This window comes from Diabrotica virgifera, chromosome 7, assembly GCF_917563875.1.
Source record: "Diabrotica virgifera virgifera chromosome 7, PGI_DIABVI_V3a".
NCBI lineage: Eukaryota > Metazoa > Arthropoda > Insecta > Coleoptera > Chrysomelidae > Diabrotica > Diabrotica virgifera.
In genome coordinates this window covers 251,833,309-251,860,913 of record NC_065449.1, presented here as the reverse complement: position 1 = coordinate 251,860,913, position 27,605 = coordinate 251,833,309, and the positions used below count along the sequence as shown (strand labels likewise).

At 34.2% G+C, this 27,605-nt stretch overlaps 2 protein-coding genes across 4 annotated transcripts in view; both read right to left on the bottom strand.

The window, feature by feature from the left end:
* LOC126888405 (neurobeachin) overlaps window positions 1–27,605 on the bottom strand; it is a 2,163,879-nt gene that overhangs the window by 608,418 nt on the left and 1,527,856 nt on the right. The gene's annotated exons all lie outside the window — the stretch shown is intronic.
* LOC126888416 (uncharacterized) lies at window positions 11,739–27,384 on the bottom strand. 2 transcript variants are annotated; one of them, XM_050656667.1, is made up of 2 exons: window positions 26,960–27,384; window positions 11,739–16,004 (listed from the first exon to the last, which is right to left on the bottom strand). In XM_050656667.1, exon 2 carries the CDS (start codon window positions 13,520–13,522, stop codon window positions 12,125–12,127), a length of 1,398 nt encoding a protein of 465 aa, XP_050512624.1. In that variant the 5' UTR covers window positions 13,523–16,004; window positions 26,960–27,384; the 3' UTR covers window positions 11,739–12,124. The 2 variants fall into 2 exon arrangements, with proteins under 2 accessions (XP_050512624.1, XP_050512623.1); XM_050656666.1 differs by lacking the exon at window positions 11,739–16,004 and adding an exon at window positions 22,133–26,398.

Below are 27,605 nucleotides of genomic sequence, written 5' to 3'. Positions count from 1 at the left end.
AGTTTAGTGAATTACTTACCGTCGAGTTGGAGTACTTACCGTCGAGTTGGATTACTTACCGTCGAGTTGCTAGTAAATGTCACCTACTGACGTAAAATCTGTCACGGTAAACAGTCAAAAATGATCAATCGTGCAAAAAAAAATGTTATTATAGCCACGAACAATCCATTAATTAAGTGCGTATGTAACATTGCTTTGTGAAATCAATAAATAGCCCTATAAAACATTATCCCTCTATAGCCGAATGGATGCGAAACAGGAAACTAGCTGCACATCTGCATCTTGAATGGTCTTTATTGTGATGGAGTAATAAAACGTTTCGAAAACTTTGTGGGTGATTGAAATGTTCAATAAAGACTTCCTGTACATCACCATTGACAAAGCTGGTAAAATATCGTGCAAGAAGAATGGAAACAGTCTCGCCATTATTGCACTTTACAAGTGCAATAAGTTACGTTCCCAGTCCTTTCGTAAATTGGGAGAACTTTGGAATCTTCGAACTGAACTATTTAGAGAATAATACTAGAGATGTAACATGTTTTGGTTTTTTGGTCCACTTTACTGTACTACATAAGAAGTACGAAAGTAAATTGCTCTAGTAATGAGAATATGAAACAAGTAATTTCTAAATTGAATTAAAAAATCCTTTTATCTACGACTGATACATAATATATGTATTATACTTGTGGTGTTTGCAATATAATGCCATATAATAATCCCTTAGGGATTAATAATGCGGGATTAATAGCTATTAATCCCTCTGGCACAACAATCATAAAATTCACCACGGAAACAAAATAATCAACCTCAAAAAGTGTCACTGTCAAACGAATAGTATATTTGACAGTTTGTGTTGAGATGGACGAAAATGAAGAATCTTTTAATTGTACACCACCAGAAATTGTAGAACTAGCTACAGCAACAGCATCTACCTTAATACCTGAAACATCGAAATCCATTTATAATAAAACGTACGCAACCTTCAACGAATGGCGTGTTCGAAACAACGCGAAATCATTTTCCGAAAATGTTCTGCTGGCCTATTTCGCTGAATTAAGTGCAAAATATAAACCGTCTTCATTATGGTCATTCTATTCAATGATTAAATCTATGTTGAGAATAAACCATGACGTTGATCTGGAAAAATACGGCAAACTAAGAGCGTTTCTAAAGAGAAAATCGGAAGGATTTCAAGCAAAAAAGTCTTCCACTCTAACCCCAGAGCAAATTAGGAAATTTATTGACAAAGCTCCTGATGAAATTTATCTTTTACATAAGGTAAATATACATATTTAATTTGATTTATTCAAAAACTCATATGCTTATTTGCTTCAGGTAATATTGATCATTGGAATTATGGGTGCATGCCGCTCAAACTAACTTTATCAAATGAATATACAAGACGTGAAGGATCTCCAAACAGATTTATTAATAACAATCCCCAAGTCTAAAACCAAAATTGTACGAAAATTTACCATAAACAGTACGTTTTACAATATTGTGAAGAAATACATCGATCTCCGTCCGTCACAAGTGAAAATAAATTCATTCTTTCTAAATTATCAAAAATCTAAATGTACAATACAACGTATAGGAAAGAACAAATTTGCAGATATTGGTAGGCAGATTGCCAAATATTTAAACTTGCCAAATCCTCAAAGTTATACCGGCCATTGTTATCGCAGATCATCTGCCACTCTGTATATTGATGGAGGAGGCGATTTAACTGGATTAAAGCGTCATGGGGGCTGGAAGTCAACACAGGTAGCTGAAGGATACATTGATCAGTCTATGAGAAACAAGGCAACTACAGCAGATACTATCGCTAAAGAGATAAACAGTAATGTACCATCTTCTTGTTCTACAGCAATCTTGATCCCAAATATTTGTATTAAAAACTCTACTAAAGTTAATGATCATTCTTAACCAATTCAGTTTATTAATTGTACTATTACTAATTTTAATGTTTTTAACAAATAAAGTTGTTCATTAAAAATCTTAAATTAATTAATTTGTCGTAGATAAAGTAGAGTATACTACTCGCAATAATGGCTCTCATTCCCTCGGAATGTTACTCCCTCGCCGCTAACGCGGCTCGGTTCGTAAATATTCATCGGGAATAATAGCCATCATTATTGACTCGTGGTATAATCTACTATTATAACATTTTTTACAGTATCAATAAGAGAAGGTATTTACAATAAACCCTTTTGATATAATCCATGTGCACTGCACATTTTACTCAAAAATGTTTGTTTGCCTAGTAGTTTTGCCTTTTTGCTCAAAATTAAAGACAGTTCCATGAAAAGGGTGAAAATCAATATATTTAATATTTTTTAACGAAAAATAAGAATAACACAAAAAATATCTCACCAATGTTACCTCTTTAAATGTCTAAAGGATGGATCAGCCAAGTAGTCTTTGAGAATGTTCATCTCTTCAAAGCAGTTTTAAGAAAATTGCGATTAAAGTTTTGACCAATTTTATTTTCAATTTCTTTTTGTCTGCAAAATTGTAACGTGAAAAACACCAGAAAATTTTTTTAAATCGCGGAGTAATTTACGACAAAGAAGGGGAACATTTGTTGAACGTTTCTCACTACGTGCGAGCGCTGGAGTGAAGCTGCTGCAATGTGAGTCGAAGGTATGTATATTCAACATACTGTATTTCCGATAAAAATTTTGCTTCGATAAATCTCAAATTTTTAGAGAGTATTCTTAAAGTTATGTACTTTCACATAAAATAATAAAAAACGTCTAAAATTTCAAAATTTTCAAAGCATATTCCCACCCCTTTGTAATATAAAATAGGACATTCTGTATAAAATATGTTTAAAACTCATTCAAAGTCATTAATCGATGTAGTATCTGTTCTTGGATTCAATAACCGCGAGTAACATTGGATTGTCATGTTTGTTATTATTTAAAGGTGTATATAAACATTAACTCGGGCGAGGAAGATATTATGATTATTGTTGTAGTTAGTAAGTAACCACATTTAGGATAGGTCGCGATTATAAACAAGTTATTATGATTTAGTCATCGATATGGTAAACCGAAAATATATGTATTTGAATAGAAATAAGAGTTTTAATTAATTGGGACCAGAAGGCATTAACATCACACATTTTATTACACCTTAATATTAACTCTGGAAAGTCTTAATAAAAACATACATAGATCATACTCTCATCGTTTAAGATCTACAAAATCTATACAATGAGACAAAATATGACAATATATCGATAATACATTGTAAGTTAATAAAGGGGTGGTGGGACAACGATGTTACAGAAGGTTTAAAAGAGCAAAAGACAGAAAACACAACAAGATAAAAAACAGGAAAATAAATTCAAGGAATAGTAATAGAACTAAAAAACGTGACTGTTTACACTTTTTTGATGTATGTATTTTAAGTCGTATCTTTCTTTAAGCCGTTTCCCATGTTATCCTTTTAATCTTGTTCCCTTCTTCTTCTTCTTCCTTTTCAGTGTTTGAAAAATGTATCTGTTGTACATTAATTTCTTGAGTTTCCAACCCTGTATCGTTCAGCTCTCACGAAGTTGTTAACCGTTGATTGAAATAAGCGAGCTACTTCTGTGAAAGCTTAAATTAGTAAAAACAACTTTTAAAAGCAACTGTACGTAATGTTTTCGCCAATTTAATAGCTCGCATCCGTATAATTTCAACCTTTTTAAAAGTGAAGTTAACCAACTTAAAAGCACTTATTTCCACGTTTTAACCAGCCGTAATGACATTATCTTCCTTCGAGCTTCGGGTTAAACTTTGTAGGTTGAAATATTTAGAGGAAGAGCCGGGAAATGCAAATGAGTATGTAACAACTAGCTGATGATTTTCTGTTGGAGTGAATGAAAAGGGAGTGGTAAACTCCAACAGAAGTAGTAAAAAGAAGAAGATCTACTTAATGTAGCCAAAGGACAAAAATGTGTGGCTTCTCCGTTGAAGAAGCTGGAGTAACTAAAATACAACTTTGTAGTAGTATTTGTATGGAAGGATGCCAAGACAAAGAATATCGAATTGATACAGGACTAGAGATGAGAAATCATTAATAGATAGATATAACTTGAATGGCTAGCTAAATATGTATGAGAAGGGCCACTTGACACTCAAGGAAGGATTCGGCCAATTTGCACGGCTATTTTTGGCCAGACAATAGATTAAAGGAAGTGACAATGATGGCTCGAAAAGAAGATATGAAGATAATGTTCAGAAAATAGATAGAGTAAATATAATAATATACTGAAAATAGAATGAATTTTTGGGCGCCAGAAGAAGGATAACTAGGTTAACGCTCTTCCAGGTATTCTACGCTGCTATAGAGTATGTTAAATTTGTAGTACAAGTATGTGAAAAGTTATTAAAGATTATTAAATTATAAAAATATACTACTAAAAATAAAGGAGTAATAAGAAAAAAAAATCACAATAAATGTATATTTATTGAATGTAACTACTAGATCTTTTTAACAATCTCTGAGTTAGGACAAGTAACTAGTGTGTAACTCTAACATGACAGGAAAAAGTGATACTAGTGAAAGTCAATTACAAAATCATCATACAACTATGATCTAAGAATACTCTTTATAAGGTTAGAAAAACTGACTACGGGTACCTCTAATACAGGAAGTACAACTTACAACTAGGTTAGTAGAACCCTCACCAAATAATAATTGTACGTTTATAATACGTACACCTTAATTAAATACTACCTGATACTATATATAACATATAAATACCTCACTGTGAGTGGGACAGGCACAAGCCTTATTGAATAAATAAACCTACGAGTGGATACACAGATCCTTTTCCTAACTCGTGGTTTATAATAGTAATAATAACAAGTGAAACCAAAAACTAATCTGAGGGATTAGAATCCAGAAGTTCATATGAATTTAATAAATTAAAGTTAAAGTTAAATAAAGTTAATAAGTTAAAGTTAAGTAAAGTTAATAAGTTCAAGTTAAATAAAGTTAATAATTACAATTTTGACTAATATGTGAAGTTAATTTTTAAAAATTTAATTAAACATATACTAAAATAATGGAATGAGTTTAAATAATTATACAAAAGTGGAACACAGCCTAAAAATAATCAAGATAAGAGTACCGACTACTATTATCAGGGAAAATATCTGAGCTCAGAAATTTATACCTTTATAGATTGCAGAGTGTTGGGGAACGCTATCAATTAAATATTATGTTGTAAAGAAAAAAAACCTATAAAAAATATAAAGCAGGAAAAATGTGTGTGCAATTGAACTAAAAAAATGTACTAAATATCACAAAACCAGTCTGTCTTTAATAAGAGCACAGTAAATGTTCCCAAACAAACCACTCTTTCCTAATCTTGAAGTTGATGTAATGGGCACCCAAGGGTGCTAACTCTCGCTAGCAGCTGTCCTGCTGGAGGTACAGGAGAGGAAGACTGGTAGAAAGCAGCTGAAGGTACTCAAAACTGTTGGAAAGCAGCTGGAGGTACTCAAAAAAAAGAAAATGTGGAAATAATCCAGGCTGGTCGCCTATTGATTGTTTCTCTCTGTGTGGTCTGGCCTTGGTGTTGTTGTAGGGTGGCTTTAAGATTTCATGGTAGGTGCTAAAAAAAACACAGTGTGGTGTTACTACCAATCTACCAATGTCAAAAAAAAGAAGCAAGAGATACGAGGAGGTGTTTTTATTCCTATGGGAATAAGAAGAAATAGGTCATTAAGTCCAAAAACTTGAATGACTAGACAGCTTGACCTTTTATCAGGTTGCTATCAGATGACCTTGGTCAAATAACACAAGTAATTTCCAATTGAAATACAAAATATAATTACTGTGAAAGAATATTTTATTATAATATATACACCGGTATATAGATATATTATACAAGGATAAAATATAGTAAGACTAAGCGATGGATACTTATTTGATCATCGTTCAAAAGATAGGAGTTCTGTAGACTTGAAAGGAATATAAAAAATGGAGTTTAAATTAGCTCTATTTTCCAACTGGAAGCACAAATTAACAACGAATATTGAATTATCTCTAGATGAGTTTGATCCATGAAAATAAAACATAAAAACCATGAAAATAGACTATGTGAAACTTAGTTAGCAAATGTCAAGGACTTCCAAAATGGCTGAATAAAATACTTAATAAAATGTGTATTTACCGGGGTAGAACTCATTGGATATAGTATGCTCTAAAATTCTTCAAATCCACTGCTGCTGGATAACTTCACTATACTTTTATTGTAATATTTAATCAATTTGGAACTGAGAATTAGAGGTGAATAATTGAGTCTAATGACCCCGCACACTACGATTCAGACCGAACACTCGAGAAACAATGGCAATCCAAGGCTCACGTTCACAGCTGAATCCTTCGTACCCCTCTACTAAGCATTGGCTGTCAAAGTGGGGAAACCAATGTTGCCACGTTTTAAATGTGACGTCATCAAGCATTTAAAAATTCTGAGATGGGTTTAAGTTCTATTTGAATAAACATTGAAAGAAAATAATTCTGAAAATAATTAAATAATATTTTGGATAGTTAAATAATATCTTCCCATCAATAATCGATTCTATAAGGGGCGGAACGTCACATTCCCTTTCAACCACCAGAAAAAAAATTTTATTTAAAAAAAATTTTTTTTTTTTTTTTTCAAAATATTAAACTAGAGTAGTAGTGCTTAGTGTATCATTCCCCGTTGATTCGCAAGATTACAAATAATCACCACTAATAATCAAGGGAAAGTAGGATGGTCACTGCAGCAAATAACGGAAATTGCAAAATATGACCCGAAGTCCTAGTAAAAGTGCTAAAGATGAGACATAATTTATAATGACAAATAAGTGTCGAATTGGCAGTAAATCCAAAGTTGAACTATCCATGGACATCAGATTTATAAGGAGTATATCCAAGGACGAACAACCAGGCAAAGGTGAGAGCCAATTCATACCATAACGCAAGTACATATACTAAAGTCACCAATGAAATCAATAACTATAATAAGTGAAGAATCAAACACTCAATCCTAAATTGGACTAGCAATGGACACCAGATTCGTAATAGCATATCCAGAGAAGAACAACTAGGAATATTTATAGAATAATTTTCACCAATACCAACTAATATAAATAGTGAACATACCAAAGGAATGCAAACACATTAACCAAAATAAATGTGGAATCAGACACTCAATCCAAAGTCAGACTATCAATGGACAACAGATTCACAAAAGCATATCCAATGAAGAACGACCAGGAAGATTTATGGACCAATTCACATCCATACTAAATCATATAAATAAATTAGGTCTACGTACACCCACATCCGGTAATACGAACCTATACAACCAAATAAACAAAATAAGTGAAGAATCGGACACTTAATCCAAAATCGGACTAGCAATGGACACCAGATTTATAGGAGCATATCCAAAGAAGAACGATCAGGAAGATTTATGGACCAATTCTCACTAATACTAAATAACTAACTAAATTAGCTCTAGATCTACCCTCATCCGGTAATATGAGCCTATCGAAACTAAATAGTAAAAATAAAGGATGAACTTATAAGTTCTATGACTCCATGGTAAATACAAAATATGACGGGAACGAGCTCCCAATCTTTCATAAGACTGTATATTCATGTGAACATACATAGGATTATCCAGGAGATATTCCTGAATCTAAGCAACAATTAATGCCTAAGGAAAGAAGAGGGAATCTACTAAAAAGAAAATCAATAATTTGTCCCAGTGGGTTAATCACTAACATTACGACTCTACGTCTATGGAAAGTCAAGCATCTATATACTATGAACTAAGAGACATAAAATAAGCAAACTAGACTTCCCTATTATCGTGTGAAAATGTGCCTGGAATATTTGGAACAATTGCACAAGAATGGTTAGGAAGTGTTGTACACCATTTCCCAACCAGAAATATTATCATGGATAAACATCTGCCTACTCTGACAAGAAAGACATGGATTACGAAATCGGATAGCAGTGATCAGTTGCTGAACTTCGAACCCACGTATTCACCAACTTTGAGCATTAACAGACTAGTTCATAAGAAGAAATATGAAGGACTCAAGAATTCATTTATAAATCAAAATTCCAAATTCATTCCAGAATCATCCTGTGGAGGAAGTAAGAATCCGAATTAATATAAAGTATTTAAGGTACCTGTGACAAATATCAATAAAGTAACCCAATAACAAATTAACAACCACAACTTTTTTCCAATATGGCAAATCCAATGACATGATATAAAAACAATAAAAAAAAATAATAGGTATGTAATCAAATATCCAAGATATAACACATAATCTAAGATATGGTAGTGTAACATAGCTCCATCTATATTAAGCAAGAATACTTGTATGAGCCCACACATCCAAATATCTTAATATATAATAATCAACAGCCCTTTTATTCTGAGAGGTTGAGTACAAAACTAAGAGTACAAGTGGAGGTTATTAACTTGGTAATACTACTGGCTGGATTAGTATTTGAGAATATTTGTCGATAATGACTCAAATGCAATCTATAATACAAAAAAATAATAATAAACTCATACAAGCGGTATTACACAAGAATTCGGTACCTAATAACTAATACGTGAGAAATCATCAAGCCATGCCGAAGGATAAAAATTGCTATGGTCAGGCATTATCTGGTGATTAACAATTTAAACTAAAATACTATACCATAATAAAACTAATTAAAGGCAAACACAGGAAGATATTAGCTTAAACAACCCTGTTAAGCTAATCTTCTTCCGATGAAGTTGAAGAATCCACATCGTCCATGGTGTTGTCAGGCAGTAAATCCTTTACATGAAATTGACCAATTCGCTTATTAGTCGAATTGTCCTTTAATTCATAAATCAAAGGAGATATTACCCTTGAGACAGTACATGGGACATATTTCTGGCAAAACTTTGCAGAAATGGCATCACCCTTATTGGATTTGACAAAATTGCGCTTTAAGACTCGATCACCAACAAAGAATCGCAGATCTCGTTTCCTCAAATTATAGTGCTGCTGGTTCCTTAGGTAAGAAGTTTTTAACTTCTTCCTAATGTCTGCGAAAATATGAGGTAACGTCTGGAGATCATCTAAGCGATGAAGTTTCTCAGATATTTGAGGAAGATTTTCGGAATTGTCTGAAATTACACCAAAATAATCACCTGATAAAGCCACATTCCTACCAAAATTCAAATATGCTGGAGAGCACTGGGTAACTTCATGGACAGAAGTCCTTATGGCTTGAGCTATGGAATGAATATATTGATCCCAAGCTCTGTGATCAGGGTAAGTATAGGACCTTAGAGCTGTGACAATACTGCGATTTACTCTCTCAGTATGATTTGCTTGTGGATGGTAGGCAGCATTATAAAAGGTCTTTTGAACCTTATATTTAGCTAGAAGATCTTTAAAGGCCTTCGATACAAACTGAGGACCGTTGTCACATGACACAATTTGAGGAACACCATACACCAAAAAGACTTGTTCCTCCAAATATTTTAAAATTGCTGGAGTTGTGGCCTGGCGAAGGGGACAAACTAAAGGAAATTTAGTGAAATAATCCACAACTACCAGGCAATAGGTATTACCCTTGTAACTCCGAGGATAAGGTCCAATGAGATCCATTGAGATCATCTGCCAAGGAAAATTTATGTTCCTGAAGGAACCCATAAGTCCAGCCTGTGGTAGGTTACTTGGTTTACAAGTAGCACAAACCATGCATTTAGAAATGTACCTTTTTATAGACTTCCGCATACCAGGCCAATAATATAATTCGGCAATACGGTGATAAGTCTTATAAAAACCAAAATGACCCGCCGTAACTTCATCATGAAACATATGCAGAATATTTTCCCTATTTGGCGTAGGTACAACTATTTTCCACTCCGACATATTGGATAAGGACTCTATCGGACTTAAGATGTGTTTGTACAGAATATTATTCTCTACCTTAAAATCAGGATATTTTTGTGGGTCTTGAGTGACCCTATCAATCATATTCTGATACCACATATCAGGACTTAAAGAGGACAGATCTAGGACATTAATATCATGGACACGTGAAAGAGCATCTGCGACCACTACCCCGTTTGCCTTTCTATGGACAATCTTATATGAATAGGCAGCCAGTTTGCATATCCATCGAGAAAGCCTCTGTGAAGGGTTTTTCATACTATGAAGCCATACTAAGGAACTATGATCAGTAATTATAGTGAAATTACGACCTTCCAGATAATAACGAAAAGCTTCTAACCCATGGATGATAGCTAAGAGTTCTTTCTCCGTAGTTGAATAGTTTTTCTGGGCCTTGTTCAACTTCTTACTAGTGTACGCTATGGGGTGTTCGGAGCCATCTTTCAACTGAAATAATACGCCTCCAGAAGCTGTATTAGAGCAATCTGTCATTAGATAAAAATGCTCATCAAAATTAGGTGACATCATAACCGGAGCGCTCGTTAAAGCATCTTTAACGCGCCTAAAAGCTTCGTCAGCCTCAGGAGTCCAAGTAATGGTCTGTCCCTTTTTCCTGTTCTTCAAAAGATCAGTAAGAGGTGACAACAAAGTAGAGTAGGACGGTACAAATCGCCGATAATAGCCACACATTCCCAATATCCTACGGACTTGGGTGGTGGTCTTTGGTATAGGAAAATTTTTGATAGCAACTATTTTCTCAGGATCAGTCCTCAGCCCCTGGTTATCCACAACATAACCCAAGAACTTAAGACTAGGGCGACAAAACTGACATTTATCCAGATTGACCGTTAGATTAGCTTCCTTAAGACGTAAAAATAACTTATCTAAAATTTCCATATGAAGGGAAAAATCAGGAGTGACAACCAAAATATCGTCTAAATAATAGAAAACATAGGGCTCTAACGGTGGACCAATGACTAAATCCATCAGACGACACATTGTCTGAGGAGCAGAAACAAGACCGAAAGGCATGGTGACAAACTGGAATAATCCTTTACCACTGACAGCAAAAGCAGTATACTTCTTGCTCTCTTCACTCAGTGGGATCTGTAGGAAGGCCTTAGACAAATCAATAGAAGAGATGTATTTGGCATTCTGAAGTTTGCTCAAAATCACATCTATTCTGGGGATAGGATAAGCATCCCTGTTAGTTGTGATACTGTTTAGTTTTCGACCGTCAAAGCAGATCCTGAAGGATCCATCCTTCTTCTTCGTTAACCAGAGCGGAGAACAGTAGGACGATGTTGAAGGTTCTATGATATTTAAAGCAAGCATCGAATCTACTTCCTTTTCTAAATCTGCCTGCCAGGCTTGAGGTATGGGGTACTGATATAATCTGAAAGGAGTGGGATTTCCCACTTCGATAGTGTGAGAGATTAACGACGTACGACCTAGTTTGTCTTTTGAAGAAAGAGTAGTAAATTTAGAGATCATACTCTCTAATTGCCTTTGTTCAGAGCTTGATAAACTAGCAAAATCGTGAATAGCACTAAGGGTAGATAAATTAAATTCAGATATGGAAAAAGAAAAATCAGAACAACTTAAGGTACTATTGAAAGCATTGAAAAAGTCCATACCTAAAATTATAGAATTCTGCACGGAAGGAATAACATAAAATGTAATTTCCCTACATAAATCTGCCACTGTGATTTTAATTTGGAGTTTGCCCGTAATGGACTGAACTGTACCATCTGCAGTAGATACTTGCAAAGATGAAATGGGCATAATGGGAATACTAGAATTTTTCAATAAATTTAACGAATGTGCCCCTATCAATGAAATATTAGAGCCACTATCTAACAAAGCTAAACACGATTGTCCTAAAATTTGAATAGGAAGATATGGCCTATTATCATTTTGTTTCCTAACTAATAACGAATTAATATCTAGATCTAAAGTATTTGGTTGTCTACAACCGTTATATGGAACTAACCCAGACGTATCATCATCATTAACAAAACTAGAATCTAATATAGATAATGGAACCACATTACTATCACAATTATTATTGTTACGTTGAACACTACCAATCAAAGAAGCGTTTGTACATGACCATCTGTGATCATTTGAATCAAGCGAATCTAACGTATTATCTATAGAAATAAATTTCTGGTTTAATTTTGTTTTGTGGTGTGTGCTGCTTTCTTGAACGACACCCCTTTCCCTTTTCGTGAAGATGGGTTTGGGTTGCTGGATGTGCTTGGTCCAGCAGTTTCGTTTGACGATGGGGTTTGATTCCCTGATTGGATGTTGGACGGAGAAACGTTCAGGGGACGGACCTCCGACGTGTCGTTTCCCGAACACTTAGAACAGTTTCTTTTAAGGGTGTTCTCTCGGCCACAACCATGGCAGAAAATACGATTTTGAGGAATCCCACAATTGTAAAATGGGTGACCAGGCTGATCACAATTCCAGCAGACAAGAGAACTAACAACCGAAACATTATGTTCATGACCCTTATTTAGCCAAGAACGTTGCCTAAAGGAAGTTGGCTGAGAAGAAGAGTTAGAAGAGGATCGAGATGTGGATGGAGGTTGAGAAGACCAGGATAACGTTTCCTCCAAACGTTTGCATTTTATAGTAAGGTCATCAATGTTCTGAATGTCCATAAGAGCTAATTGTTGATGATAAAAGGGCAATAGACATTTAAGGATGATTTTAATTTTAGCTAAATCTGACAAAGGAGTGTCTAAACGACTACACATACCTAATATAGTATTAATAAACATAGTAACAGATTCCCCAGGTTTCTGCTTATGATTCTTAATTTGATCTAATAAATCATCCTGGAATGAATACGGAAGAAAATCCGACTTCAACTTTTTAATCAGATCAGACCAACAAGAAAAATTACCCCTGTTATTCATAAACCATGTAAAAGCGGTCCCGGTGAACAACTCAGCAGAAGCAGCAAACAAATCCTCTTCAGAAACACCTCTAGATATTCGAAGACATTCAACCCTTTCTAAAAATGACATCACATCAGTGTGCTGTTTTTCACCTGAAAATGAAATACCCCATTTGTGTACTTGAACAGGTTTGGAGTACGTAAAGCTAGGTACATTGACTGAAGCATTAGGAGTAGAGGTAGCAATGGGGTTAACTCTAGAATCAAGTTCACCCTCTAGTGTTAATATTTTAAGAGAAACAGACCTCTTGAACGGTTCCTGTTCTTCAGAAGGACAGTGTAGCAAGTGTACACGGGCAGAAATATGGCCTAGACGAGATGTTAATCGCGCATACTCTGTATCCTTTACAGTTCCCCTAAACTTTTCGATTTTTTTAGACAAGCTGTCCAATGTTTCAGTGATTCCTTTTTGTTGTTCCTCAAAAGGAAGGGATACAGCTGAAATTTGGAGAAAACTTCTATTGCCAGCTTCTTGTTTCAAAGCACCTCTCAAAAGATTGCGTTTTTTATCGACAGTTGTCGACTCCTCTGGCATTATGTCCCGAATCTTTAATTCATAATCCAATTCATCCACCAGAAGATGTTCAGCTTTAAAAGCACACATGATGAGAGCAAAGTTATTGACAAATAGTCCAAAGAACAGAAATATGAAAAATATGAAAATATGAAAGTTTGCACGCAAAATATATATAATATAAACCGAGAAAATATCAGCAACACACCAACAAAATCAAAATAGCCAGCAAAAAAAAATATATATATAATGCAGTATATAATCTAATAAATAAGATCAAATAAATATATAAGATCAAATAAATGGATAAATAATCCAATAAATATTGTATACTCAAGTAAACCTACTACCTAAATACTGGAAGTAAATTTTTTTATTTATATGTAACTTACCACCACTCTAGAAAAAATATATATCTATAATAATAATGATAATAATCAACACTTAGTTGTACCTCCAACTATACCACTATTGACTGAAGAAATAAAATTGTTATATGAATTATATTATTAATAGCAATATTAAATATAAGTTCCCAATAAAAATTCAAAATCTAACCCAGAATGTAAGCTGCACAAACATATACTATAATGAGGTCCCAAAATATAAACAAAAATCAAAACAGCGTTTAAGAATACCTGATATGTATCAGAAATTAAAAATAAAATAAATAAGTAACAATATGTGTATAGGATACCAAACGGAAATAACAAAGAGATTTCAGATAAAAGAGAAGAATTGACCTAAATGAATACTGTCTCAGACCAAAAATAAAGCCCCACGTTGGGCGCCAATGTAACAACTAGCTGATGATTTTCTGTTGGAGTGAATGAAAAGGGAGTGGTAAACTCCAACAGAAGTAGTAAAAAGAAGAAGATCTACTTAATGTAGCCAAAGGACAAAAATGTGTGGCTTCTCCGTTGAAGAAGCTGGAGTAACTAAAATACAACTTTGTAGTAGTATTTGTATGGAAGGATGCCAAGACAAAGAATATCGAATTGATACAGGACTAGAGATGAGAAATCATTAATAGATAGATATAACTTGAATGGCTAGCTAAATATGTATGAGAAGGGCCACTTGACACTCAAGGAAGGATTCGGCCAATTTGCACGGCTATTTTTGGCCAGACAATAGATTAAAGGAAGTGACAATGATGGCTCGAAAAGAAGATATGAAGATAATGTTCAGAAAATAGATAGAGTAAATATAATAATATACTGAAAATAGAATGAATTTTTGGGCGCCAGAAGAAGGATAACTAGGTTAACGCTCTTCCAGGTATTCTACGCTGCTATAGAGTATGTTAAATTTGTAGTACAAGTATGTGAAAAGTTATTAAAGATTATTAAATTATAAAAATATACTACTAAAAATAAAGGAGTAATAAGAAAAAAAAATCACAATAAATGTATATTTATTGAATGTAACTACTAGATCTTTTTAACAATCTCTGAGTTAGGACAAGTAACTAGTGTGTAACTCTAACATGACAGGAAAAAGTGATACTAGTGAAAGTCAATTACAAAATCATCATACAACTATGATCTAAGAATACTCTTTATAAGGTTAGAAAAACTGACTACGGGTACCTCTAATACAGGAAGTACAACTTACAACTAGGTTAGTAGAACCCTCACCAAATAATAATTGTACGTTTATAATACGTACACCTTAATTAAATACTACCTGATACTATATATAACATATAAATACCTCACTGTGAGTGGGACAGGCACAAGCCTTATTGAATAAATAAACCTACGAGTGGATACACAGATCCTTTTCCTAACTCGTGGTTTATAATAGTAATAATAACAAGTGAAACCAAAAACTAATCTGAGGGATTAGAATCCAGAAGTTCATATGAATTTAATAAATTAAAGTTAAAGTTAAATAAAGTTAATAAGTTAAAGTTAAGTAAAGTTAATAAGTTCAAGTTAAATAAAGTTAATAATTACAATTTTGACTAATATGTGAAGTTAATTTTTAAAAATTTAATTAAACATATACTAAAATAATGGAATGAGTTTAAATAATTATACAAAAGTGGAACACAGCCTAAAAATAATCAAGATAAGAGTACCGACTACTATTATCAGGGAAAATATCTGAGCTCAGAAATTTATACCTTTATAGATTGCAGAGTGTTGGGGAACGCTATCAATTAAATATTATGTTGTAAAGAAAAAAAACCTATAAAAAATATAAAGCAGGAAAAATGTGTGTGCAATTGAACTAAAAAAATGTACTAAATATCACAAAACCAGTCTGTCTTTAATAAGAGCACAGTAAATGTTCCCAAACAAACCACTCTTTCCTAATCTTGAAGTTGATGTAATGGGCACCCAAGGGTGCTAACTCTCGCTAGCAGCTGTCCTGCTGGAGGTACAGGAGAGGAAGACTGGTAGAAAGCAGCTGAAGGTACTCAAAACTGTTGGAAAGCAGCTGGAGGTACTCAAAAAAAAGAAAATGTGGAAATAATCCAGGCTGGTCGCCTATTGATTGTTTCTCTCTGTGTGGTCTGGCCTTGGTGTTGTTGTAGGGTGGCTTTAAGATTTCATGGTAGGTGCTAAAAAAAACACAGTGTGGTGTTACTACCAATCTACCAATGTCAAAAAAAAGAAGCAAGAGATACGAGGAGGTGTTTTTATTCCTATGGGAATAAGAAGAAATAGGTCATTAAGTCCAAAAACTTGAATGACTAGACAGCTTGACCTTTTATCAGGTTGCTATCAGATGACCTTGGTCAAATAACACAAGTAATTTCCAATTGAAATACAAAATATAATTACTGTGAAAGAATATTTTATTATAATATATACACCGGTATATAGATATATTATACAAGGATAAAATATAGTAAGACTAAGCGATGGATACTTATTTGATCATCGTTCAAAAGATAGGAGTTCTGTAGACTTGAAAGGAATATAAAAAATGGAGTTTAAATTAGCTCTATTTTCCAACTGGAAGCACAAATTAACAACGAATATTGAATTATCTCTAGATGAGTTTGATCCATGAAAATAAAACATAAAAACCATGAAAATAGACTATGTGAAACTTAGTTAGCAAATGTCAAGGACTTCCAAAATGGCTGAATAAAATACTTAATAAAATGTGTATTTACCGGGGTAGAACTCATTGGATATAGTATGCTCTAAAATTCTTCAAATCCACTGCTGCTGGATAACTTCACTATACTTTTATTGTAATATTTAATCAATTTGGAACTGAGAATTAGAGGTGAATAATTGAGTCTAATGACCCCGCACACTACGATTCAGACCGAACACTCGAGAAACAATGGCAATCCAAGGCTCACGTTCACAGCTGAATCCTTCGTACCCCTCTACTAAGCATTGGCTGTCAAAGTGGGGAAACCAATGTTGCCACGTTTTAAATGTGACGTCATCAAGCATTTAAAAATTCTGAGATGGGTTTAAGTTCTATTTGAATAAACATTGAAAGAAAATAATTCTGAAAATAATTAAATAATATTTTGGATAGTTAAATAATATCTTCCCATCAATAATCGATTCTATAAGGGGCGGAACGTCACATTCCCTTTCAACCACCAGAAAAAAAATTTTATTTAAAAAAAATTTTTTTTTTTTTTTTTTCAAAATATTAAACTAGAGTAGTAGTGCTTAGTGTATCATTCCCCGTTGATTCGCAAGATTACAAATAATCACCACTAATAATCAAGGGAAAGTAGGATGGTCACTGCAGCAAATAACGGAAATTGCAAAATATGACCCGAAGTCCTAGTAAAAGTGCTAAAGATGAGACATAATTTATAATGACAAATAAGTGTCGAATTGGCAGTAAATCCAAAGTTGAACTATCCATGGACATCAGATTTATAAGGAGTATATCCAAGGACGAACAACCAGGCAAAGGTGAGAGCCAATTCATACCATAACGCAAGTACATATACTAAAGTCACCAATGAAATCAATAACTATAATAAGTGAAGAATCAAACACTCAATCCTAAATTGGACTAGCAATGGACACCAGATTCGTAATAGCATATCCAGAGAAGAACAACTAGGAATATTTATAGAATAATTTTCACCAATACCAACTAATATAAATAGTGAACATACCAAAGGAATGCAAACACATTAACCAAAATAAATGTGGAATCAGACACTCAATCCAAAGTCAGACTATCAATGGACAACAGATTCACAAAAGCATATCCAATGAAGAACGACCAGGAAGATTTATGGACCAATTCACATCCATACTAAATCATATAAATAAATTAGGTCTACGTACACCCACATCCGGTAATACGAACCTATACAACCAAATAAACAAAATAAGTGAAGAATCGGACACTTAATCCAAAATCGGACTAGCAATGGACACCAGATTTATAGGAGCATATCCAAAGAAGAACGATCAGGAAGATTTATGGACCAATTCTCACTAATACTAAATAACTAACTAAATTAGCTCTAGATCTACCCTCATCCGGTAATATGAGCCTATCGAAACTAAATAGTAAAAATAAAGGATGAACTTATAAGTTCTATGACTCCATGGTAAATACAAAATATGACGGGAACGAGCTCCCAATCTTTCATAAGACTGTATATTCATGTGAACATACATAGGATTATCCAGGAGATATTCCTGAATCTAAGCAACAATTAATGCCTAAGGAAAGAAGAGGGAATCTACTAAAAAGAAAATCAATAATTTGTCCCAGTGGGTTAATCACTAACATTACGACTCTACGTCTATGGAAAGTCAAGCATCTATATACTATGAACTAAGAGACATAAAATAAGCAAACTAGACTTCCCTATTATCGTGTGAAAATGTGCCTGGAATATTTGGAACAATTGCACAAGAATGGTTAGGAAGTGTTGTACACCATTTCCCAACCAGAAATATTATCATGGATAAACATCTGCCTACTCTGACAAGAAAGACATGGATTACGAAATCGGATAGCAGTGATCAGTTGCTGAACTTCGAACCCACGTATTCACCAACTTTGAGCATTAACAGACTAGTTCATAAGAAGAAATATGAAGGACTCAAGAATTCATTTATAAATCAAAATTCCAAATTCATTCCAGAATCATCCTGTGGAGGAAGTAAGAATCCGAATTAATATAAAGTATTTAAGGTACCTGTGACAAATATCAATAAAGTAACCCAATAACAAATTAACAACCACAACTTTTTTCCAATATGGCAAATCCAATGACATGATATAAAAACAATAAAAAAAAATAATAGGTATGTAATCAAATATCCAAGATATAACACATAATCTAAGATATGGTAGTGTAACATAGCTCCATCTATATTAAGCAAGAATACTTGTATGAGCCCACACATCCAAATATCTTAATATATAATAATCAACAGCCCTTTTATTCTGAGAGGTTGAGTACAAAACTAAGAGTACAAGTGGAGGTTATTAACTTGGTAATACTACTGGCTGGATTAGTATTTGAGAATATTTGTCGATAATGACTCAAATGCAATCTATAATACAAAAAAATAATAATAAACTCATACAAGCGGTATTACACAAGAATTCGGTACCTAATAACTAATACGTGAGAAATCATCAAGCCATGCCGAAGGATAAAAATTGCTATGGTCAGGCATTATCTGGTGATTAACAATTTAAACTAAAATACTATACCATAATAAAACTAATTAAAGGCAAACACAGGAAGATATTAGCTTAAACAACCCTGTTAAGCTAATCTTCTTCCGATGAAGTTGAAGAATCCACATCGTCCATGGTGTTGTCAGGCAGTAAATCCTTTACATGAAATTGACCAATTCGCTTATTAGTCGAATTGTCCTTTAATTCATAAATCAAAGGAGATATTACCCTTGAGACAGTACATGGGACATATTTCTGGCAAAACTTTGCAGAAATGGCATCACCCTTATTGGATTTGACAAAATTGCGCTTTAAGACTCGATCACCAACAAAGAATCGCAGATCTCGTTTCCTCAAATTATAGTGCTGCTGGTTCCTTAGGTAAGAAGTTTTTAACTTCTTCCTAATGTCTGCGAAAATATGAGGTAACGTCTGGAGATCATCTAAGCGATGAAGTTTCTCAGATATTTGAGGAAGATTTTCGGAATTGTCTGAAATTACACCAAAATAATCACCTGATAAAGCCACATTCCTACCAAAATTCAAATATGCTGGAGAGCACTGGGTAACTTCATGGACAGAAGTCCTTATGGCTTGAGCTATGGAATGAATATATTGATCCCAAGCTCTGTGATCAGGGTAAGTATAGGACCTTAGAGCTGTGACAATACTGCGATTTACTCTCTCAGTATGATTTGCTTGTGGATGGTAGGCAGCATTATAAAAGGTCTTTTGAACCTTATATTTAGCTAGAAGATCTTTAAAGGCCTTCGATACAAACTGAGGACCGTTGTCACATGACACAATTTGAGGAACACCATACACCAAAAAGACTTGTTCCTCCAAATATTTTAAAATTGCTGGAGTTGTGGCCTGGCGAAGGGGACAAACTAAAGGAAATTTAGTGAAATAATCCACAACTACCAGGCAATAGGTATTACCCTTGTAACTCCGAGGATAAGGTCCAATGAGATCCATTGAGATCATCTGCCAAGGAAAATTTATGTTCCTGAAGGAACCCATAAGTCCAGCCTGTGGTAGGTTACTTGGTTTACAAGTAGCACAAACCATGCATTTAGAAATGTACCTTTTTATAGACTTCCGCATACCAGGCCAATAATATAATTCGGCAATACGGTGATAAGTCTTATAAAAACCAAAATGACCCGCCGTAACTTCATCATGAAACATATGCAGAATATTTTCCCTATTTGGCGTAGGTACAACTATTTTCCACTCCGACATATTGGATAAGGACTCTATCGGACTTAAGATGTGTTTGTACAGAATATTATTCTCTACCTTAAAATCAGGATATTTTTGTGGGTCTTGAGTGACCCTATCAATCATATTCTGATACCACATATCAGGACTTAAAGAGGACAGATCTAGGACATTAATATCATGGACACGTGAAAGAGCATCTGCGACCACTACCCCGTTTGCCTTTCTATGGACAATCTTATATGAATAGGCAGCCAGTTTGCATATCCATCGAGAAAGCCTCTGTGAAGGGTTTTTCATACTATGAAGCCATACTAAGGAACTATGATCAGTAATTATAGTGAAATTACGACCTTCCAGATAATAACGAAAAGCTTCTAACCCATGGATGATAGCTAAGAGTTCTTTCTCCGTAGTTGAATAGTTTTTCTGGGCCTTGTTCAACTTCTTACTAGTGTACGCTATGGGGTGTTCGGAGCCATCTTTCAACTGAAATAATACGCCTCCAGAAGCTGTATTAGAGCAATCTGTCATTAGATAAAAATGCTCATCAAAATTAGGTGACATCATAACCGGAGCGCTCGTTAAAGCATCTTTAACGCGCCTAAAAGCTTCGTCAGCCTCAGGAGTCCAAGTAATGGTCTGTCCCTTTTTCCTGTTCTTCAAAAGATCAGTAAGAGGTGACAACAAAGTAGAGTAGGACGGTACAAATCGCCGATAATAGCCACACATTCCCAATATCCTACGGACTTGGGTGGTGGTCTTTGGTATAGGAAAATTTTTGATAGCAACTATTTTCTCAGGATCAGTCCTCAGCCCCTGGTTATCCACAACATAACCCAAGAACTTAAGACTAGGGCGACAAAACTGACATTTATCCAGATTGACCGTTAGATTAGCTTCCTTAAGACGTAAAAATAACTTATCTAAAATTTCCATATGAAGGGAAAAATCAGGAGTGACAACCAAAATATCGTCTAAATAATAGAAAACATAGGGCTCTAACGGTGGACCAATGACTAAATCCATCAGACGACACATTGTCTGAGGAGCAGAAACAAGACCGAAAGGCATGGTGACAAACTGGAATAATCCTTTACCACTGACAGCAAAAGCAGTATACTTCTTGCTCTCTTCACTCAGTGGGATCTGTAGGAAGGCCTTAGACAAATCAATAGAAGAGATGTATTTGGCATTCTGAAGTTTGCTCAAAATCACATCTATTCTGGGGATAGGATAAGCATCCCTGTTAGTTGTGATACTGTTTAGTTTTCGACCGTCAAAGCAGATCCTGAAGGATCCATCCTTCTTCTTCGTTAACCAGAGCGGAGAACAGTAGGACGATGTTGAAGGTTCTATGATATTTAAAGCAAGCATCGAATCTACTTCCTTTTCTAAATCTGCCTGCCAGGCTTGAGGTATGGGGTACTGATATAATCTGAAAGGAGTGGGATTTCCCACTTCGATAGTGTGAGAGATTAACGACGTACGACCTAGTTTGTCTTTTGAAGAAAGAGTAGTAAATTTAGAGATCATACTCTCTAATTGCCTTTGTTCAGAGCTTGATAAACTAGCAAAATCGTGAATAGCACTAAGGGTAGATAAATTAAATTCAGATATGGAAAAAGAAAAATCAGAACAACTTAAGGTACTATTGAAAGCATTGAAAAAGTCCATACCTAAAATTATAGAATTCTGCACGGAAGGAATAACATAAAATGTAATTTCCCTACATAAATCTGCCACTGTGATTTTAATTTGGAGTTTGCCCGTAATGGACTGAACTGTACCATCTGCAGTAGATACTTGCAAAGATGAAATGGGCATAATGGGAATACTAGAATTTTTCAATAAATTTAACGAATGTGCCCCTATCAATGAAATATTAGAGCCACTATCTAACAAAGCTAAACACGATTGTCCTAAAATTTGAATAGGAAGATATGGCCTATTATCATTTTGTTTCCTAACTAATAACGAATTAATATCTAGATCTAAAGTATTTGGTTGTCTACAACCGTTATATGGAACTAACCCAGACGTATCATCATCATTAACAAAACTAGAATCTAATATAGATAATGGAACCACATTACTATCACAATTATTATTGTTACGTTGAACACTACCAATCAAAGAAGCGTTTGTACATGACCATCTGTGATCATTTGAATCAAGCGAATCTAACGTATTATCTATAGAAATAAATTTCTGGTTTAATTTTGTTTTGTGGTGTGTGCTGCTTTCTTGAACGACACCCCTTTCCCTTTTCGTGAAGATGGGTTTGGGTTGCTGGATGTGCTTGGTCCAGCAGTTTCGTTTGACGATGGGGTTTGATTCCCTGATTGGATGTTGGACGGAGAAACGTTCAGGGGACGGACCTCCGACGTGTCGTTTCCCGAACACTTAGAACAGTTTCTTTTAAGGGTGTTCTCTCGGCCACAACCATGGCAGAAAATACGATTTTGAGGAATCCCACAATTGTAAAATGGGTGACCAGGCTGATCACAATTCCAGCAGACAAGAGAACTAACAACCGAAACATTATGTTCATGACCCTTATTTAGCCAAGAACGTTGCCTAAAGGAAGTTGGCTGAGAAGAAGAGTTAGAAGAGGATCGAGATGTGGATGGAGGTTGAGAAGACCAGGATAACGTTTCCTCCAAACGTTTGCATTTTATAGTAAGGTCATCAATGTTCTGAATGTCCATAAGAGCTAATTGTTGATGATAAAAGGGCAATAGACATTTAAGGATGATTTTAATTTTAGCTAAATCTGACAAAGGAGTGTCTAAACGACTACACATACCTAATATAGTATTAATAAACATAGTAACAGATTCCCCAGGTTTCTGCTTATGATTCTTAATTTGATCTAATAAATCATCCTGGAATGAATACGGAAGAAAATCCGACTTCAACTTTTTAATCAGATCAGACCAACAAGAAAAATTACCCCTGTTATTCATAAACCATGTAAAAGCGGTCCCGGTGAACAACTCAGCAGAAGCAGCAAACAAATCCTCTTCAGAAACACCTCTAGATATTCGAAGACATTCAACCCTTTCTAAAAATGACATCACATCAGTGTGCTGTTTTTCACCTGAAAATGAAATACCCCATTTGTGTACTTGAACAGGTTTGGAGTACGTAAAGCTAGGTACATTGACTGAAGCATTAGGAGTAGAGGTAGCAATGGGGTTAACTCTAGAATCAAGTTCACCCTCTAGTGTTAATATTTTAAGAGAAACAGACCTCTTGAACGGTTCCTGTTCTTCAGAAGGACAGTGTAGCAAGTGTACACGGGCAGAAATATGGCCTAGACGAGATGTTAATCGCGCATACTCTGTATCCTTTACAGTTCCCCTAAACTTTTCGATTTTTTTAGACAAGCTGTCCAATGTTTCAGTGATTCCTTTTTGTTGTTCCTCAAAAGGAAGGGATACAGCTGAAATTTGGAGAAAACTTCTATTGCCAGCTTCTTGTTTCAAAGCACCTCTCAAAAGATTGCGTTTTTTATCGACAGTTGTCGACTCCTCTGGCATTATGTCCCGAATCTTTAATTCATAATCCAATTCATCCACCAGAAGATGTTCAGCTTTAAAAGCACACATGATGAGAGCAAAGTTATTGACAAATAGTCCAAAGAACAGAAATATGAAAAATATGAAAATATGAAAGTTTGCACGCAAAATATATATAATATAAACCGAGAAAATATCAGCAACACACCAACAAAATCAAAATAGCCAGCAAAAAAAAATATATATATAATGCAGTATATAATCTAATAAATAAGATCAAATAAATATATAAGATCAAATAAATGGATAAATAATCCAATAAATATTGTATACTCAAGTAAACCTACTACCTAAATACTGGAAGTAAATTTTTTTATTTATATGTAACTTACCACCACTCTAGAAAAAATATATATCTATAATAATAATGATAATAATCAACACTTAGTTGTACCTCCAACTATACCACTATTGACTGAAGAAATAAAATTGTTATATGAATTATATTATTAATAGCAATATTAAATATAAGTTCCCAATAAAAATTCAAAATCTAACCCAGAATGTAAGCTGCACAAACATATACTATAATGAGGTCCCAAAATATAAACAAAAATCAAAACAGCGTTTAAGAATACCTGATATGTATCAGAAATTAAAAATAAAATAAATAAGTAACAATATGTGTATAGGATACCAAACGGAAATAACAAAGAGATTTCAGATAAAAGAGAAGAATTGACCTAAATGAATACTGTCTCAGACCAAAAATAAAGCCCCACGTTGGGCGCCAATGTAACAACTAGCTGATGATTTTCTGTTGGAGTGAATGAAAAGGGAGTGGTAAACTCCAACAGAAGTAGTAAAAAGAAGAAGATCTACTTAATGTAGCCAAAGGACAAAAATGTGTGGCTTCTCCGTTGAAGAAGCTGGAGTAACTAAAATACAACTTTGTAGTAGTATTTGTATGGAAGGATGCCAAGACAAAGAATATCGAATTGATACAGGACTAGAGATGAGAAATCATTAATAGATAGATATAACTTGAATGGCTAGCTAAATATGTATGAGAAGGGCCACTTGACACTCAAGGAAGGATTCGGCCAATTTGCACGGCTATTTTTGGCCAGACAATAGATTAAAGGAAGTGACAATGATGGCTCGAAAAGAAGATATGAAGATAATGTTCAGAAAATAGATAGAGTAAATATAATAATATACTGAAAATAGAATGAATTTTTGGGCGCCAGAAGAAGGATAACTAGGTTAACGCTCTTCCAGGTATTCTACGCTGCTATAGAGTATGTTAAATTTGTAGTACAAGTATGTGAAAAGTTATTAAAGATTATTAAATTATAAAAATATACTACTAAAAATAAAGGAGTAATAAGAAAAAAAAATCACAATAAATGTATATTTATTGAATGTAACTACTAGATCTTTTTAACAATCTCTGAGTTAGGACAAGTAACTAGTGTGTAACTCTAACATGACAGGAAAAAGTGATACTAGTGAAAGTCAATTACAAAATCATCATACAACTATGATCTAAGAATACTCTTTATAAGGTTAGAAAAACTGACTACGGGTACCTCTAATACAGGAAGTACAACTTACAACTAGGTTAGTAGAACCCTCACCAAATAATAATTGTACGTTTATAATACGTACACCTTAATTAAATACTACCTGATACTATATATAACATATAAATACCTCACTGTGAGTGGGACAGGCACAAGCCTTATTGAATAAATAAACCTACGAGTGGATACACAGATCCTTTTCCTAACTCGTGGTTTATAATAGTAATAATAACAAGTGAAACCAAAAACTAATCTGAGGGATTAGAATCCAGAAGTTCATATGAATTTAATAAATTAAAGTTAAAGTTAAATAAAGTTAATAAGTTAAAGTTAAGTAAAGTTAATAAGTTCAAGTTAAATAAAGTTAATAATTACAATTTTGACTAATATGTGAAGTTAATTTTTAAAAATTTAATTAAACATATACTAAAATAATGGAATGAGTTTAAATAATTATACAAAAGTGGAACACAGCCTAAAAATAATCAAGATAAGAGTACCGACTACTATTATCAGGGAAAATATCTGAGCTCAGAAATTTATACCTTTATAGATTGCAGAGTGTTGGGGAACGCTATCAATTAAATATTATGTTGTAAAGAAAAAAAACCTATAAAAAATATAAAGCAGGAAAAATGTGTGTGCAATTGAACTAAAAAAATGTACTAAATATCACAAAACCAGTCTGTCTTTAATAAGAGCACAGTAAATGTTCCCAAACAAACCACTCTTTCCTAATCTTGAAGTTGATGTAATGGGCACCCAAGGGTGCTAACTCTCGCTAGCAGCTGTCCTGCTGGAGGTACAGGAGAGGAAGACTGGTAGAAAGCAGCTGAAGGTACTCAAAACTGTTGGAAAGCAGCTGGAGGTACTCAAAAAAAAGAAAATGTGGAAATAATCCAGGCTGGTCGCCTATTGATTGTTTCTCTCTGTGTGGTCTGGCCTTGGTGTTGTTGTAGGGTGGCTTTAAGATTTCATGGTAGGTGCTAAAAAAAACACAGTGTGGTGTTACTACCAATCTACCAATGTCAAAAAAAAGAAGCAAGAGATACGAGGAGGTGTTTTTATTCCTATGGGAATAAGAAGAAATAGGTCATTAAGTCCAAAAACTTGAATGACTAGACAGCTTGACCTTTTATCAGGTTGCTATCAGATGACCTTGGTCAAATAACACAAGTAATTTCCAATTGAAATACAAAATATAATTACTGTGAAAGAATATTTTATTATAATATATACACCGGTATATAGATATATTATACAAGGATAAAATATAGTAAGACTAAGCGATGGATACTTATTTGATCATCGTTCAAAAGATAGGAGTTCTGTAGACTTGAAAGGAATATAAAAAATGGAGTTTAAATTAGCTCTATTTTCCAACTGGAAGCACAAATTAACAACGAATATTGAATTATCTCTAGATGAGTTTGATCCATGAAAATAAAACATAAAAACCATGAAAATAGACTATGTGAAACTTAGTTAGCAAATGTCAAGGACTTCCAAAATGGCTGAATAAAATACTTAATAAAATGTGTATTTACCGGGGTAGAACTCATTGGATATAGTATGCTCTAAAATTCTTCAAATCCACTGCTGCTGGATAACTTCACTATACTTTTATTGTAATATTTAATCAATTTGGAACTGAGAATTAGAGGTGAATAATTGAGTCTAATGACCCCGCACACTACGATTCAGACCGAACACTCGAGAAACAATGGCAATCCAAGGCTCACGTTCACAGCTGAATCCTTCGTACCCCTCTACTAAGCATTGGCTGTCAAAGTGGGGAAACCAATGTTGCCACGTTTTAAATGTGACGTCATCAAGCATTTAAAAATTCTGAGATGGGTTTAAGTTCTATTTGAATAAACATTGAAAGAAAATAATTCTGAAAATAATTAAATAATATTTTGGATAGTTAAATAATATCTTCCCATCAATAATCGATTCTATAAGGGGCGGAACGTCACAAGTAGCGAGCTCTACGTGAGATCTCTCTGATTTTGGTATGCACAGAAATTAGAGGCGGATGATCTAACCGCCGCACTGGGAAATCTAAGTGGAGAGACGGAGGAGAGTCTGAAGACACAATATTCGTTCGGTCCTGCGTCACGATGGAAATGTATATGTTACGGTCAATGATGTAAATTGGACATTGACGTTAATGGCCGGGCATTGTCGTGA